General features: G+C 41.9%; 1 protein-coding gene across 5 annotated transcripts in view; it reads left to right on the forward strand.

Moving 5' to 3' along the window:
* The first annotated feature begins 318 nt into the window (after window positions 1–318).
* Window positions 319–18,973, forward strand: part of HLCS (holocarboxylase synthetase) — a 216,539-nt gene continuing 197,884 nt past the window's right edge. Inside the window, exon 1 of one of the 5 annotated variants that reach the window (XM_067545271.1) lies at window positions 319–470. Coding sequence is in view for 1 of the 5 variants with exons in the window: in XM_067545268.1 (XP_067401369.1) it covers window positions 3,518–3,754 (237 nt within the window). In the remaining 4 variants the exon portion in view is untranslated. Of the gene's footprint in view, window positions 471–898; window positions 931–3,443; window positions 3,755–18,973 lie in introns of those variants that run through there. The other 4 variants (XM_067545270.1, XM_067545269.1, XM_067545273.1 and 1 more) reach the window with 4 other exon arrangements.

Consider the following 18,973-nt stretch of genomic DNA (forward strand, 5'->3'; position numbering starts at 1 on the left):
CTTTAAAAAAAGTTATCAAAACATTGCCCGTCATGTTCAAAGTCACTGAAGGATTAACCTTACGGCTAAACAAATGTACCTGTCCCATCAAGCAAAGATTAAATAAACAGATGGGTTTTGCAATGTGCTCTGAAGGTCAGCAGAGCCGATCTTGTTGGACTAGTGTGGAGGAAGTGAATTCCAGAGTTCAGGGCTCTACCCTGTGAATGTAGAATGTGCTTGTTTTGCTCTCTTTTGATGTGGTTATGTAAGTGTTTTGACCTATGTAGCACATTCTGGGTAAAGTAAACTCTCAATTTCAGAATTAGTGAAGTCCTCTCATCACAGAACAAGGACAGGATGGGCTGTGGCAACACAAGCCCAAATATTCCTCCAGTTTGACCTAGTGAGGAGAAAATAGTTCAGTTTCTGTGTCTTGGCCTTTCTGCAGAAAACTTCAACAGTTTCAAAAGAGAGACAAGGTAGGTAAGGTAATATTTTTTTTTATTGGACCAACTTCCACCCATGAGAGAGACAAGCTTTCAAGCTTACACAGAGCAGCTCTTTCTGGACATTACAGAAGGAAGAAAGAAGTTATAGGAAAAGTTTGGGGAAAAGGCAGCAAGGTGGTTTAAGATGGTGCAGACCTTGGCTTCTGATTAGAGGGTCCCTGAGATGGAATGTAGAGTAGAAGGTGGGCCCAGATTCCCCTAACAGCCACTGGGGAAGTGGCACCATCTGAGTGATGAATGAGAAGAGTGCTGGAGACAATTTCTATTAAAAGACTTTGATACCCTGGAAGGGGGACCTAGCTAAAGGGCCAAGCCACGAAGGGAGGGCACCCAGGGTCTCAGAGTGAGAGAGAGGCAGCAGGGCACACAAGTGGCAGAAGTGGGCATCGGACCTGGAAAGAGCTAATTCCCAGAACAACCAGGAGGAGGTGCCATAGCAGTGAGTGGAACTCCCATTACACTTGTGCATGTAGCCTATTGTTCATTTTGCCCTATACTTTGTATCTTCGCTTCAGTATCAAGTTTCAATAGTATCACTGATGTGGCATTTAGCATGAGGGGAGATACTCATTTGCCATTAGTAGTCTTTATTCTGTCAGATTTATCAATTGTCTATCTTCCATGTATATTGTTTTTATTTCTCTATTTCTTCCTTTGATCTGTGGAGGTAATCACTAAATTGTGACAAGACTGGAACAAATCAATATTACTAACATGCTCACGTTTGCTTGATATATTAAAAATAAACTTCAGTGCCCAGATATGTGGTAGGTGCCTCTTAAAACAAGTAAAGATATAGTCAGGGTCCACCTGGGCTGCAGAACTTGCAAACTAAGGCCCTGATCCCACAAACAGCTGCACCCATGCATAACTTCGTATCTGTAAAGTAGTCCCATTGAATCGAACAGGACTACTTACAAGCATAAAGTTGAGTATATGCACACGTGTTCACAGGAACAGGGCCTATGCTTTCAGTCCTGCAATAAATTCCCCTGGCTCCTCGGAAAGTTCCATGGAAACTAGTGACATTCCACACAAGTGTAGTAGTCTATTCATATGGATTAGCTTGTAGAATCAGGTCCTAGAACCAAGATTCTGCAATCCAAACTTCATGAATGGACCTCTGCCAGAGCCTAAATGAAGACAGGTTTTTTTTAGGATTTGCTTTTAAAATACTGTGACCCATCCGTGCTTAGGGTAGCCACCTGAAAATGCCAAGGTCAGGGCAGGCTACAAAAGAAGAGCAGATTCTCCCAACACTGGTGTGTGACACTGAAGTCAAACTTCCCAACCAGCCACAAACAGTGCTGCTGATTCCCCACACCGGTTATCAAGAAGCCAATATACAAATATACACAGCCCCCTTTACTGCATTTCAGCCTCTGGCTCCCAATCAGCCACTAGGTCCAGTAAAGAGACCAGTTACTTAAAACTCTATGCTTTTTACCCAAAAGGTTTCTCCTGACCCCAAAGAGTCAGCCACAGTACCAGATCAATATAAGTTTAGATCTTACCCAAAATACCACACAGCCAATCCTTTAGTAATTAAAACTAAAGGTTTATTATAAAAAGAAGGAAATAAACCATAAGAGAAATGTTAAAGGATTAAAGCAATCAGATACATACAAATGATTTGAAAGTCCATATATATATCAGGTTTCTAGGAGAATTATGGAGTTAGCAGGCTTGTACAATTCCTCTGGTATGCATCCATTACCAGGATGGGATTCAGTCCTTTGTTTCACGGCTTCAGTAGTAGACGAGTTGATCCAGAAGTAGATAGGAAGCTGAAGGACAAACTAAAGACTGAGGACAAAATGGATCACAAGTCTCTGCCTTTTATGTCCTTTGGCCTTTGCCATGCTGCTTGTGGAATTTCACAGGAACCAAAATGGAGTCCAGAGTCATATGAGCAAGTCTTGGTGACTCATCAGGTATATCCCTGGCTTCTCCTCCTGGGCCCCTTGCACCTGTGAATCTCTTAAAGGGCCATTAAGTAGGCCATCCCTGCAGCTATCCTGTCTGGGGCATTACCCAGACACAGCACAATTTGAAATACAGATATAGCAACCATATCCATAACTTCCATTACACATATAACACATTAACATAAACATTATCATCTTACTTAGCACATTATGGCCTTTCTAACCATACCTGCCAAGGCATATCTTACATGAATTATTATGAATTTGACATACTGATGTTAAACAATATAAGAAATGCCCTCCCCCCCATCCAGCCAATGTGACAAATACTATGGCAGCTTTTTATATTAGAGGGCTGCTTGGATATTTTCCCCTGAATATCTGTGCTATTCATTGTTCTCCCAATAATATTTATTTGTGGGGTTTGTTTGCTGTTGTTTTCCCCCTACAATCTAATACAGGAGCTTGTTTATTCTGACTGTCATATTAGAATAGGTAATAGTGCAAGAACCCATTTCTTTATTTCTCCTATCGCTCCCAAGTGAATGGCTATTACTGAATTTCTTTCTCTCAGGCCTGCTAGACCCGTACTTTCACTTTGCATTTGTTGCAGGATTTACTTTTCAGCTATGAAACAAAAATGGAAGGATAAGGGCCGGGTGTTTACACAGCCGCTGAAATGTGCCTGACGGTGAAATCAGCGCGCTTCCTACAAGGGCGGACAACAGCTCTCCTCCCCCCCTCCCGTCTCAGCGCTGGCTTGCCTGGCACAGGTGTGCCGGCTCGCGCGCCGCCGCGGGGGGAGGCGGGGAAGAAAAGCGGCCGTTTCTCCTCATTCACTTACTCTCAGTGGTCGGGGGGGAGGGGAAAAACGGGCGAGCGACGGGCGTGAAGTCACCAGCCAATTAGCGGCCGCTTGCTCTGTCGCAGCCAATCAGAGCCGCAGTTAGATTAACCAACCGGCGAGCTCCTTTCTCTTTGCTGAGGCGGGGGGTGGGGCAAAGCTGCCAATCAGAAAGGAGGAGGCGCAGGTCAGCGGAGGGGCGCATCAGAGTCCCCGCCCCGCCCCGCCCCCGCCGGGCCGCCATCCGTTCCCCGATGCTGATCACGCTGTGCTACCTGTACCTGTGGGCGCGCTGGGGGACTGGCTGGGCCTGTCTGATCCGACGCACCGTGCGGCGCCTGCATCGCGCGCGCTGCGCCTTCGTCTTTGGCAGCGGCGCGGGCTGCCGACCACCCGAGCAGCGGCGCAGGCAGGGTCCGCCCGGGCTGGGCGAGGAGCCCGTCTGCCTCAGGCTGGGGGACAAGGTCTTCTTCACCGAGGAGACCCCGCAGGTACCCGCCGCGCCCGGCTTCCTGCGCGGGCGTCCGAGGCGGGATGGCCTGAGGGCGGGCCTGGGGAGCGGTGAGAGATGGGTGTGTGTGTGTGTGTGTGTGAGTGTGTGAGAGAGGATATGGATTTGTGTTGAGGGTCAGGCCTGTGGGGGGTGTGTGTGTGTGTGGTGGGGGGTTCCCCCTTTTAACAGTAGCAAAGGCTTGTCCTGGCTGTGCTAGGCAGCTCAGTGTTTTGGATAACTCCGCTTGAGCCAGCTTGGCTCGGGTGAGAACAGCCCCACTGCCCAGCAAGGCAGGTTAGCAGGTGAGGAACTGTAATCTGAAAGGTTTCCCTGGGGCAGTACTAGTCCCTCTCTGCCTCACGCCCTCCCCTAGCTAGAGATTTGTGTGTGGAGAGGAGTGGGGCTAGGGGCTACGCTGGAGCTAACCTCAAGCTGACAGTGGAATGAAGCCGAGCCCTGTGTTAGTTTTCCAGTTCTCTGAATCCAAAGATAATATACCCTTGTCCCGAGGCTTCTCAGAAATAGAATGCAGGGCTGGAAGTATCCGAGACAGATCCTCAGTCACATAGCTGGGCTGCTGTAATTCTAACAGAGACCAGGTGGACAAGGTAATATCTTTTATCCCGCCCGTTTTGGCTGGTGAAAGAGACAAGCTTTCCAGCTATACAGAGTTCTTCTTTAGGTCTCTGTCAACAACAGAAGTTGGCCCAATAAAAGCTATTATCTCACCCACCTTGTCTTTGTAATATTCTGGGATCCGGACGTCATGGATACAACTAAGCTGCATACAACAATGTAACTCTTAACAGTCAGCAAGGCATTTGGTGCTGTACAAACAAAATATTAAAGACTGCCTCTGCTCCGAGAAGCTTGCAGTCCCTCATCAGGATATAAATATTAGAACACATTAGTGACTGCATTGTAGTGTACACAGACAGTATGCACATGAACACCTACTACTCTGGTTTGAGTTAAAGCCTAGTGGGGAGTATGGATTTCAACCAGACTAGTTTAGCCCATGTTAGGCCATATCTGTGTTAAGGGAAAAGATGTGTTTTTAATCTGTGCGTATAGAATGTGTTAACAGGGCAAACTGGTTAAGGTAAACCACAGAGGCAGGATTAAGGCTTACTTCAACCAGTTAACATATGTGAAAACGTAACTTGTCTGTGTACTAATATGTTACAACTCTAGTGTAGATGTGCTTTTGATAAAGTCTACAAGACGTTCTCATAAGCAAACTAGGGAAATGTGGCCTAAATGAAATCACCACAAAGTGGGTGGACAGCTGGTTGAAAAACTGTACACAAAGTAGTTATAGGTACTTTACTGTCAAACAGGGAGGATCCTGGGTCTGGTATTTGTTACAAAAATCAATTAACATTCCTACTGCGGTAGAGAGTATGCTCACAAAACTGCAGATGATACCAATCTAGAGGGAAGGGGATGTTTCAAGCACGTTAGAGCACAGGATTAAAATTCAGAATACAATAGAACCCCGTTTATCCGACCCTCCCTTATCTGGCTCTCTCTATCGACAGAACAACCAACGCACACAGGTCCTGAAGCGGATGATCTCTCATGTGGCCACTAGATGGCGCTGCAGCATCATACTTTCCCATTCTCCTGATTATCCATTGTTTATTATCTGTCTGATCAGTCCCTGTCCCAATTAGATCAGATAAACGGGATTCTGCTGTATTCTTGATAAATTGAATAAAAAAGATGAAATTCAATAAAGACAAGTGCAAAGTTTGATATTTCTCAGGGCTGTGAGGCACCTTGCTACTACCTGCCCTTAGTGTAAGGAAGCTTTCTCTGTGCTGTGTGTCATATCCCCCACTCTACTGGCCTCAGCCAACACAAGTGCTCCCTTCTACGCCTCACTGGTCCCGCTATTGCTCTGCAGGCTAGTAGTTGACACACTCCAACACTCAAGCCCTACGAGCATCTCCCTTGAGTGCCACTGTTCTACTGGACATTTGCAGTGTTCATAGATTTGCTATTTCCAAAGAAACAGTATATCCCAGTTTACCATTTCCACCTCAGCTCACCGCTCAGCTTAACACACAGCATTTTTATATGCATATAGTCAAATCAAGTATAAGTTTATTTAACAAAGCATAGAGATTCAATTAGTAGCACATTGAGGCAAATGGTTACATATCAAATGCAATCATAACATGCATTCTAGATCCTTGAGTTAATTAACAAATACTCTTATGTCTTTTAGAGTAATGTTCACCCAAATCCTTGCAGTGCTTTTACAGCTGGGTTTAGCTGTGACCCTCCTTGCAACAAGCATGCTATCAGTTTGCCTCCTAGGTGAAGGATCCAATGTGTCTCCTTGCGCTCCAAAGAAAGACCAGAACAATTCTTTGTCCTTATTCATAAACAGGACCCTTCTCTGCTGTTTTGTTTCTTCCTGTAGACTTTTGCTGATTTCACAATTCCTTAATTTGCTTCTGGCTTAGCCTGCAAATAGGCATGAGGGATACAATACACAAACGGTCAGACAAGGACATGGGTTTCTGCTACTTTCTGCCTGAAAGGAACATTTCTGAAGAACGTCACCTCTTGGCCACTTGCCTTAACTCTAAGACCTTAAAAATAATTTTCAGTGTAGATATGTAACTCCTTAAATATTGTCTATATATATAGTTTTGCAATGATTATGGTGACCAGTGGACTACTGGCTCTTGGTAGAGACCCCACATGTCATCCTTCACAGAACAATCATGCATATATCTAATCCAGGGGATCCCTATAAAACCCTATGCACCCTCTGTGCCATCTTACAGTTGACACCAAGTGGTCCCTGGATAACAAAAGTGCTTATGAAGGAAAAATCAAGCATAACTACAAAATGGAATGTAATTGGGTAGGTGCTAGTACTTCTGGAAAGGATCTGGGGGGTTATAGTGTATCACAAAGTGAGCAGGATTCAGCAGTGTAATTCAGTTGTGAAAAAGACAAATATCATTTTTGGGTGCATTAACAGGAGAGTTGTATGTAAGATATGGGTGGTAATTGTTCCATTCTGGCACTGGTGCAGTCTTAGAGGAGTACTGTGTGCAGGTCGGAGTACCACACTTTAGAAAAGATGTAGACAAATTGGAGAGAGTCCAGTGGAGAGCAGCAAAAATTATAAAAAGTTTAGAAAATATGTCATATGAGGAAAGGTTAACAAAACCAGGTCTGTTTTTAGTCTTGAGAAAAGAAGACGGGGGGGACTGATTAGTTTTCAAATATGTTAAGTGCTTTTGTAAAGATGACGGGTCAATTATTCTCAGTATCCACTGAAAATAAGACAAGAAGTAATGAATGGGCTTACTCTGCATCAAGGGTGCTTTAGATTAAATTTAGGGGGAAAAAAACTAACCATAAAGATAGTTAAGTACTGGAATAGGTTACTATGTGAGGCTGTGAAATCTCCATCACTGGAGTTTTTAAAGATAAGGTTAGACAAACACCTGTCAGAGATGGTCTTGGTATAGTAGAACCTCAGAGATACGAACACCAGAGTTATGAACTGACTGGTCAACCACACACTTCATTTGGAACAGAAGTATACAATCAGGCAGCAGCAGAGATAAAAAAGAAAAGAAAAAAAAAGAAAGAAAAATGTAGAAGAGTAAATGTGTGTTAAATGTAAACTACTAAAGAAAAGGAAAAGTTTAAAGAAAGCTTGACAAGGTAAGGAAACCGTTTCTGTGCTTGTTTCATTTACATTAAGATGGTTAAAGGTAGCATTTTTCTTCTGCACAGTAACGTTTCAAAGCTGTATTTGTCAATGTTCAGTTGTAAGCTTTAGAGAGGACAACTAATGTTTTGTTCAGAGTTACAAACAGCCTTCATTCCTGAGGTGCTCATAATTCTGAGGTTCTGCTGTACTTGGTCATGTGTTTGCATGGTGGAATGGACTAGTTGACCTCTTGAGATCGCTTCTAGCCTTACATTTCTATGATTCTCTGTGTTCAAACCACACCTTTTTTTCTAGTGAAGACAAGGTCAGAAAGACTACACTGCCTTGTCTACACCACCCTTTTAGGAAATATTGGCTATCATATTGTAACACCATTTGAATCTTTGTTTTGACTACGTTTTATAGATAGACACGGCGGAGATGGGATGCCCTGGGAAGCCTCTCTCTCCCTCATTTTTAGAGTTGTAAGTAGCAAAGATGATGGAGACAGTGTGCAAAGCATGTTTAGAGCATGAGTGCGAGAGCCGGGAACTCCATGTCTGTTCATGGTTCTAATGCTAATTCTTAATTTGAATTTGGGCAAGTTCCTGGATCCCTCCATCTGTAAAACTGAGAAAATACTTAACTAACCCACATGGTTTTTTTGAGGCTCAGTTAATGTTTCTTCAGCACTGTACACAAGTGCTAAATTTTATTTATAAACATCCTGTTTCTCTCCACAAACTCTGATGTGGAACCTTCAGTGCATTCCCCTACTGCAAAGCATTGGACACAGTACATTTTTCCTTTACTCGATCCTTGTTTTCTAACAGGGAAATATATGCATATTGAAGGGAAAACTTCCTCTGTGAGAAATTTAGGTAGTTTTGTGTCAGTCATATTAAGAAGAAATCTTTAGGGTTTAAATAATATTTTTAACATTTTATATTTTTAAATGAAATTTAGTGTCCGTGAAAGGTGCTGACTTAATATCCATAAGGACTGAAGACCTCTCTAAACACAGAGCAGGTGTCAGCAAAATACATTTTTCTGTACAGCCCCAATTTTGATCTGGTGATGACTATCTCTAGTGGCAGTTGTTTTCATGTCATTTCAAAATGTACTTCTTTGCAGAGGCTGCAAGCTTGTGGAGCCAAACAATTAGTGTCACTTTTGATTATGAAATGTAACATGGACACTCGTTCATTGGGAATTTCAGACATGTTTTTAATGTTTTAACTACTAAATGTTGATAGTGAGTTTACAATAGGAGTCATTAGCCTGAAATTTTGATGGAAAAATTGAGTTGTTGCATTTTACAGTTATGTTGTTTGTTTACTTATACAGTATTAAAAGTATGCGAGGCACTTTACAGACAGGTAGGAAGGCAAAATCCATGCAATAAGGACCTTAGTTTAATACATTACAGATAGAATAGATGGGGCTGGAATATAACAAAAAGCAGTTTAAGTGGTCAATCTTAGTCCTTTTGTTAATGCTGCTGTTGTTTTTGTTTTAAATGTTGAGCGGTGATCTTTTGCTGTTTTTATGTGACTTTCTTTCATTTCAGGGAAATACTAGGGAGGTTTTAAGCCTAACAGAAGTATTTTGGAAGGAGGAGAAGATGGAGGTACGGTGGACTAGGTCAGAGAGAGGCTCCTGGTTTGGGGGTCCATAATGGGAGAAGCCACAGATAAGTGGGTGAAGGACATAAGGGGATTAGTTAATTAGGCAGGTAGGGCCTTCTTAGTTTAAAAGTATCTAGTACAGCTGTGCTTGCTAAGTATTAGATGTTTAAGACTTGAAGTTTGGTATGTCTAATTCATTCAGTGGAGACGTCTGATTTCCACTTTGAGTTGTGGTCTGTGACCATCATGTAAAATTAGGACTACGTGCTACCCTCAATCCAAAATGCTGCTCCAACTGATGACAGAGGGAAGTTTTCGCAAAGACTCAAGAATAGAATATGGCTTTTATGTAATAACATAGCTTTTAGTCACTGTCATTCATTTGTTCAGTGCCTTATTGTTGCATTCAGCATCACTCAATGGGAAAATATGCTCGCCTTCAGGACCAGCATTATTTCTACCCTTTTTCTCAACCTATCTGCCTTTCTCTGTTTTGTTTTCTTAATGTATTTGCCTCTGCAATTTATTTCCTGCAGTAGCTTCGCTCCTGATCCATTTCCTAAAATGATCAGCAATGAAAGAGTTGATACCAAATGCCATCAATAGGCTTAAGAGTTCACACCTTATTGACATAATTGGGGGAAAGAGGAGTTCACACTTCTGAGCCATAGTTTTAGTTTGCAAACTCAAAATTACAGTGCTGCTTCCGGTTTTAGCTCAGTTCAGTTTTGGAGGGTTATCTTTGCAGCGTGATGGTTTGAATATTTTTTGTTTTTAAATGAAAGTTAGATTCTGCAGAATCTGTCCAGGCACTCTATATACAAATATGCATCTAAGGGGCTGGGTTAGAATGGTGGAGTGGTTGTGTTCATTTTTTTAATTGCATGATTAAATATATCCTGATGTTAAAATTAGATAAAATTGCTGTATACAATGTTAAGTTAGAAATCACTTTAAAGTTCAGGGAATTTATACAACATAAACTAATCCAAACACAGAAATTTAAGACTCAAAGTAAAAAAATAAGGAAAACTTAATTAAGGAGGAAATGTAATATACCTAGCACAATGGGAGATTGCCTCAGTTACCTTACTTATCAGTAGCTAAGATTTAGGTCTGAAGTTCTTACCTTGAGATTCTTTGCATTTATGGATTTGTCTCGCAGGTGTAAAGGGATACTGTTGACTTAAATTTAGGCCCATATTTAAATTTTGTCAAAACAAGCTTCTATAAATTTAAAAGCCAATAGAAATATTTTCCATAAACCCTTTTAAATGCCAGTGAAAAATTATTTTAAAACATATTTATTTCTTTGCACTGTTTTGTTGTTGTTTGTATTGTTTTAGCACCTAGGAGTCCCAGTAAAGGACCAGACTCCATTGCACTAGGCGCGGCTCAAACACAAAATAAAGCGTCCTTGCCCCAAAGAGTTTACAATCTAAACATTAGACAATCTAAGTAGAGGGAAACAATGTAGCGCCACTGGTCAGCTTAAGAGGCCGTTGTCTCACCACACCGTAGACTAATTATTAAGTTTTTTGTAGGCATTGCAGAAATAGAGAATTTACAGGAGGATGATGTAGCTTTGCAAATTTTTATGGGTAACTTCTCTGTAGTGTATGGGGAACATGGGAAAAAGCGCAAAGGTGCTTATTTGGAAATTTAACAAGTGGACAATGCAGGTTAGCATCATGGGCTGATCAGAGGTGCGTGTTGACAATTTGACAGTGAATGAGAAGATTAGGAGGTTCATAATCTATGAATTATAGATTGAGGGAGATCTGGGTCATGAAGGGTGTTGAAAGTGAAGACAAACGGCTGTTTGAAATGCAAATAGTGCGGCACTAAGAAACTGAAACTTATTTATAAATAAAACTGAAAGTAAATTTTTTACATTCATTATCCGAACTGAGAACTGCAAACAGCAAATTGTTTTAAAAAGTTTTAAAACTGGGTTTCTAAAATTATTTTATTTGTAAACAAATTTATTTCTGAATCACATTAAAATGATTTAAAATGTGAAATGATTTAAAATGTAAAATTTAGCCTTTTATGATGGTTGTGTGTCTGCTTTGATCCAGATATATACCAATATTTAAAATAGTTTAAACATAGTGGTTATATATGCGTTTATGATGTTGAATATTATAATTAGAGTGTGTGTGGAAAGGAACGTTTCTTAAATCTTTCCTTTTTGCTAGCGTTCAAATTGTTCTCTGTATGGGATGTTCACTATATGTGCTATGACTGCAGTTGTCACCAGCCATTTAAAAAGGAATGTGATTGAAGTGTTTATGAAGCATACTATTATTAGGTAGTACTCTTCTCAGGAAGCAGCAAAACTTTTCACAAATTATATGTGTAAAGAGGAAATATTTTCAATAAGCCATGAACAGGCTGCCAAATAATGACTGAGTTGTTCCATAGAACAGTCTGTTTATCTGTTCACAACCAAGGAAGCAGACACCCTAATACTTGTCTTTTTGTCTTTCAAAAATCATGACAACAGAATCTAAGAATAGTTACATAGTTGGTTCAGGTTCCAAGAACGCATATTCTCCACTTGACTCGATATGATGGGACTTATGATTGTTCACAAAAGTCCTGTGTGGATTACTCTGGATTTACTTGCACCATACATTAAGCTTCTCTTAAACAATGTCATTTTTGACCCCTCTTTAGTTTGATTGTTGGAAACACAGATGCTCTTACATACTTAAATATTAAGGATGTATTTTCTGTGTGTAGTGTTTTTCATGCAGGCTGTGTTATAAGCTTGTAGTTTTGCATTTATAATTTAAGAGGTTCAGAAATTTGGCCTCAGACTTCCAGAGAAGTGTTTTTCTTTTATAAAATGTTTTTAAAAGTTACTGGCCATTTTTGAGTTTTAAGAGTTCCAAAGGAATTATAATTTAAGGACACTGGACTGTTTCTAACCATGTTTGTACAGTGGGCCCTCAGACCTGATTGAAAGTTTGAGGGCTAACACAATCATAGAAGTGTAGGACTGGAAGGGACCTTCAAAGGTCTTCAAATCCAGTCCCCTGCACTCAAGGCAGGACTAAATATTACCTACACCATCCCTGACGGGTTTGTCTAACCTGATCTTAAAAATCTTCAGTGAGGGAGATTTCACAACCTCCCCAGGCAATTTATTCCAGAGCTTAACTATCTTGATAGTTAAATTTTTCCTAATGTCCAACCTCAAATGCCCTTGCTGCAATTTAAATTCACTGCTTCTTGTTCTATCCTCAGAGGTTAAATAAAACAATTTTTCCCCCTCTTCCTTGTAACAACTTTTTATGTACTTGAAAACCGTTATCATGTCTCCCCTCAGTCTTCTCTTCTCCAGACTAAACCCAATTTTTTTCAATCTTCCCTCATAGGTCATGTTTTCTAGACATTTAATCATTTTTGTTGTTCTTCTCTGGACTTTCTCCAATTTGTCCAAATCTTTCCTGAAATGTGGCACCCAGAACTGGCCACAATACTCTAGTTGAGGCCTAATCAACATGGAGCAGAGTGGAAGAATTACTTCTAGTGTCTTGCTTACAACACTCCTGCTAATACATCCCAGAATGATGTTTGTTTTTCTTTGCAATGGTGTTACATTGTTGACTCCTGTTTAGCTTGTATTCCACTATGACCCCCAAATCCCTTTCCACAGTACTCCTTCCTAGTCAATCATTTTCTATTTTGTATGTGTGAAACTGGTTGTTCCTTCCTAAGTGGAGTACTTTGTATTTGTCCTTATTGAATTTCATCCTATTTATTTCAGACCATTTATCCAGTTTATCCAGGTTATTTTGAAATTTTAATCCTGTCCTCCAAGCGCTTGCAACCCCTCCCAGTTTTGTATCATCTGCAAACTTTATTACAAACAAATGACAAACTATGCCATTATCTAAATCATTGATAAAGATATTGAACAGAACTGGACCCAGAATGTTTAATTAATATTAAAACAATTAGTATTTAACATTCAATACAATTGAATATTTCTAAACATACTCTTTCTGTTGCAGGACTTGTATTGCTTAATACTCTTAAAATAGGGCTCAACAAACCACGGGTGCCAGGTCTTCATGGCGCCTAGAAATTTAAGTCTGGCACCTAGATTTTTTTCTGGGGGGGAGTGGCTGCCGCGCTCTGGCCAGGGCATCCTGGCACTGGGCTCACGTTGTGGAAGAGGGGCAGGGGGAAGGGGCGGGGCTGGGAGGGAGGGGAGAGCAGCTGCTGCGCTCCAGCCAGGGCCCCCCCGCCACTGGGACTACATTGTGGGAGGGGGCAGGGGAAGGATGGGGGCCATGAGGGGAGAGCGGCTGCTGCGCTCCAGCCAGGGTGCTGCTGGGCCCACATCGTGGGAAGGGGCGGGGCCGGGAGAGGGGCTGCTGAACTCCAGCCAGGGCCCCTGCCGCTGGGCCCATGTTGTGGGAGAGGGGCAGGGGGAAGGGGCAGGGCTGGGAGGGGAGAGCAGCTGCTGCGCTCTGGCCAGGGCCCCCCCTGCCACTGGGGCTACATGTGGGAGGGGGCAAGGGAAGGAGAGGAGCCATGAGGGGAGAGCGGCTGCTGCGCTCCAGCCAGGGCGCCCTGCTGCTGGGCCCACGTTGTCTAGCTCCTTAATTTTTGGGCTGGCTCCTAGCTCCAAAGCAAATTTGTCGAGCCCTATCTTAAAGAGAAAGCTATTTTTAAAGTAATCACTTTTTGTTTTTTTTAAACATGATTTTTTAGTTCTGGTAGTGAGACAGCATTGGTCTCTATTTCTATAGTTACATGAGAGACAGCGGCAATATAGAGTTCTCCACATAGTCCTGAACCTTATGGTGAGGATAGTTCAATCCTCCTATCTTTGATTCCTCCAAAGCTTTCAGTGATCAGGTTGATTGTCTACCGGGCTCTGGACTGTGATCAGTAGCTTCCTTAATATAAGGTACCATAAAGTCATAAATGGTAACTTCTCAAGATAACATTTGACCTTTATCAAAGCAGGTGCTTAAGATAATGAAAAGCTTTATGAGCCAAATTCTGTTAACTTTAAAGAGTAGTTGTATTGACTCTGCAACTCACTTTAGTAAAGCAGGCAGGATTTGGTGATATAATCCATTACCAGTCCCTTCAGTTAATTCTTTGACTTTTTTTTTTTTTATTTAAACAAAGAATTACAAATGTTGAAATATTTTCATTTGAATACAGATTGACTATATACTGTTAAGGCCTGCATCAGGGAAATTCACACTTACTCTATTATGTCAAATTAATGAGGATTCACGGCACCTTCATTGACCTGATTTGCTCCCAATATGGTTTAATGCCAAAAATGTTTGTAGTTTTAAAATATTAATTATACATCAGTAAATAAAACTGAAAAAAGTTACCTCAAAGAAATTTGAAATGCAGTTTGTAGTAGAATTAACAGCAAATATTAGATAATTTGCTTAAACATTCTAATCTTTCAAATAATTTTTCTACGATGTTTGCTGCTGCTACTGGATGAGGACCAGAAAGCCAACACAGTTTTTCAAAACTTGTTGAGGTAATCTCTGCTCACCTAGATATGAATGACACTGACAAATTGTGCATTGATATACAATGAAGGGATTCTTTTTTCAGAGAAAAAAACATTAAAATCCTTCCTATAATATGTTGGAGTTACGAGTTGTAGGATTTTCTAATATTTTTGCACCTGAAATCATGTGATGTAAAATGGAGAGAGAATACAGCATAGTACTGACACACCAGGAAAACAATGTTTGGCTATTTTTAAAGATGTGTTGATATAAAAAGTTAGCCATATTGTTCAGCTATGCTAGAAGAAGGATGGGGACACTGGATGTGATTTTAATTAGGCCGCAACTATATTCTTAAAATATCTGGAAGTACCTGGCAGATAAAATTGTATAGTGCAGGTAATGTCATGATGATTTCTCTGTACTTTAGGGCTGCCATCATATCTTTCCCTGTTCCATTCTGGTTCCAGCCATCCTGCTACTAGGATCCTGCCAACTCCCACATATGATGGTTAAGAGCACCAAGAAGGAGGGAGGGGTTTGACTCTCTACTGTAGGAGCCCTGAGCCACTCTTTTCCCCTCTCCTTTAACGTACGCCTCCTTTAAATCCCTTACCTATCCATTTTTTATTTGATCTGTATCAATTCCTAGTGGAGTACTTGCACTGGACATCTACCACAAAGAGGTGCCAGCAATTAGCTTGGCTGCCTCCATCCCATACCTAGCCAAGTTCCCACACATTTACTGGTGCCTTCTTTAGTATCAGCCAAAAATATTTCCACTCCCCAGTTGGAAAGATGGGCCCCATTCTCCCTGAAAAACTCTGATGCCCGTTAGGGTATGCCTGGATGAGAAACTACCAACCGCCCTTACCTATATATGAACTTGGACACAGACTTGTTAACATACTTCTTAGCCTTGTTGACCTTCAGGGGCTTCATGGCCCCCACCCTACTCTGCATTGCAACATGTCAGACTAAATTTGGACTCTTGGGAAAAGTTCTAGCGATCTGCCCCAACTCCCTCTTGGCTCTGAGCATCAAGTCTACCCCTTTACACATTCCCAAATCGTCCCCAAGATGAACTGCTAGTGGGCCATCAGAGTATACAGTGGGCACCAGTTGGTCCCATAGTATGCCCATTCTGCCATGCCAGCTTTTAATTGCTTTGTCACTGAGGCCTGTCTGTGAACCTCCAGGCAACCCAGAAATCTGCTTGTGTGCCCAGTAGACAATACTGTGCCCTCAGATCCACACCACCATCTACTTAGCACATCTGCATGTGTCTGAAAGGAAACACGAGAAAATTATATCTGATTATAAACCTGGCGTCTCATGTACAACCTATATGCATTAGAGTGCCAGTGTCCAATGGCCAGCCCCCAGATCCAGCTGTGCTGGTGCTGTTGCTGCCCTGATCCAGAATGAGTAAGAACCAAATTCATGGAGGACTGGAAGCCCCAACCTCGTCAGCCATTGTCTGAAAATTGTAACAAATTGGTATGTTGTTAGGAGGCTTGGCTCTCCATGAATAAAGGGGGGGCTTTCCTTTCCTTTCCTTATTCCATATTTGCCCTCAAAGGGCAGATCCTGGCTTTGCTGCCTTCCTGAAGCATAATGTATTCACCCCAGTCTCCTTGATCTGTCTTTGATATCCTTAAGGTTAACATAACTGATCACCCCTCTCAATGTAAATCCAGCAATTCCAAAGCTCTTCCTGAAGTATTCCTTTGTAACCCAGCCACTAGTTTACTGATCCTAAAAGCCCTAAACGTGCTACCCGGAATGCAGCCCTGAACAAGGCCACCTTTTGTTCACAAAGATGTGCCCAAGAATTTGCACCAAATTCCTAAGTGTATTAAAAGTAATTGGACAATGTGTATCTGTAAGGTCCAGGCTTTGTGACCATCCTGTTATAAACCTCCAAATTATAAATCTGCTGCAAGGATTGAAGTAACCATTAGGCCTACTGAATAATGTAGAAACCAATAGGCAATTGGAGATGGTTGATGATGGCAAACTGTGTTGTCAGTGACACTGTACTGAAGCACCTGGTCCTCAGGAAACAGCCACATCATGGAGAGGCCTTCCCTCTTCTGAAATTGCACAAAATCATTAACACTTCTCTCATAGTTCTTAAAGGTTCATGGTTCCACCGATCTCTGCACTCTACTGATGGCCTTCAGATGCCAAGGTTCGGGGGTGCTAGCAACATCCATTTGGGGTCCCTGGTTATTCCTGAAATGTATCCCTCTGAAAATGAGACGGTGCATCAGCTATGTCATTATCAACCCTGAGCATGTGTTTGGAAATGAAATGTATATTAAAGTTTAAACTTCATAATACAAATGCTGTCACCAACATCATGACCCTGAGTGATTTGGGAGACTTGTGATTGATAATACATACCACAGCCACATTGTCACTCAAGAAGCATGCCTTTTTGTTCGCAAACTCCATTCCCGAAACCATCACTGCCAGTAAAAATGGGGAAAAAATTCAAGAACGTTATATCCTGCAAATCCCCTTTTTTGTATCCAAGAGGAGGGCCCTTTCTGAGTACACCACCTGCCTTGGTTAAAATACCCCAAAGCCAATTCTTCCTGAAACATCTGAGTAGATCTTAAAATCAACCTCAAGTGTCTACATTTCCCTCCTAAATTACCCCTTTTAAAATGGGTCAGAAATTGTTCCTGTTCCCACAAATCCTCCTTTATTTCTTTAGCAACAGTTATGAATTGTTGAGGCCTAGATGTTCCTGCAATGGCAGGTGAAAGCCAGGTGCGAAATGCTTGCCCTAGGGCCACCAGCCATCGTGCAAAGTTAAGATGGCAAATAATGGATTGCAGCTCACGGAGGGTAACTTTTTTTTGCCACTCTACCCTTGCCAATTAAACCCCGTAGCTCTTGAAGTTTGTCCTGAGGGAGTTGAGATGTACCCACCAGGGTCCCTAGTGCATACCTTAGGAGATTAGCTTACCGGAGGGCTCCTTTATTTTTTCCTCCACTAGTGATATCCCCAGTTTATCAGCCAGGGCCTGGAAGGCGTCCATCAAGGTAGCATGCTCATCTGAATGCCTGTGAAGAAAAAGTCATTGAAGTAGAGCGCCAACTGCCATAAACCAGATTCCTGCACCACTTCCCAGTGTAGCATCACACTGAATTTTTCAAATGCTGAACAGGATATCAAATATCCCATAGATTTATCAAAATAAAACTGTCCATAAACAAAACTCAAAAGGTTCAAGTTGGATGGTGCACTGGCAGCAATTGAAAAGCAGGCTTGATGTCACACTTTATCATCAGTGTGCCTGGCCCACAAGATTTCACTATGCAGAACCTCATTGACAGAGGAATAGAGAATGGAACATAAGGCCAGGTCCATTGCATCATTAAGCTGCCCTGTGAGTATAGCAGGATATCAGTTGATACTCCCCTGGGGCTTTCTTAGGGACCACGCCTAGGGGAGAAACCTGCAAGATCTTTATAGGTAAATGATTGAATTGCCCTGTTACTCTACTAGGCTTTAATTCTTGTACAATCTTTCTCTCTACAATATGACAACCCCACCAAGGACATCACATTTTTGGACATTACATGATTTCTTTTCCCTGTATAGGGGATCCTGAATCCTGAAGTCAGTCCTTCCCATAAATATGCGCTCTCTCTCTCGTAAGGGTAATCCCAAAGAAGAACCCTTAACATCCCAGGTTTAACCAGAGATGGGACTTTTGGCCAAGCCCCTACTTTCTGCTCCTTGAAACCCATACCCTGTTTCTGTATCTGGTGTCCTGGGGGAGTTACCTGATTTACCACCCCCTACAATCTTTTACCATACTGCGGCCTTTCCCAACCACTGCAGCAGTTGTGGGTTGTAAGTGACTTCTAGCACACTCTGTAAGCACATCTACATTTTCAGATGCTCTAAAAACACCTGCCTTTGTTCAATGCCCAGCAAATGCTTTTAGGTGCATCTGGCTTCTGCCTGGATTTCTGGGGCATGAACCACCATAATGAGTTTTATTTTGCTAAACCTATGGGGTGTTCAATATCCTGTTCAGCATTTGAAAAGTTCAGTGTTATGCTACTGTCACTGTGAACACAGGGCCCCATGATATCATCCACACTAACCGCAGCATATGCTACAGTATGTCCCACCTAATTCTAGCTTGTGGTGCAGCCCTCAACCTAAACAGTTCATTGTAATTAATTTAGGCCATGCTGCCAAATGTATTTATTATATGGCCACATGATTTTATCTATATATTTGAATAAAGCTGAGCTTCTGTCTGGTATGACTCTGCAACAACACCTGCATAAATTAAAAAGGCAGCTTCCCAATTTTCCCATGCTCTAGCTACCGTTGGCCTCTTGGTTTCATTATCTGGCTTGCCCTG

The sequence above is a fragment of the Emydura macquarii genome, unplaced genomic scaffold, assembly GCF_026122565.2.
Source record: "Emydura macquarii macquarii isolate MOO-44397 ecotype Brisbane River unplaced genomic scaffold, CSIRO-AGI_Emac_v2 contig_1043, whole genome shotgun sequence".
Classification (NCBI taxonomy): domain Eukaryota; kingdom Metazoa; phylum Chordata; order Testudines; family Chelidae; genus Emydura; species Emydura macquarii.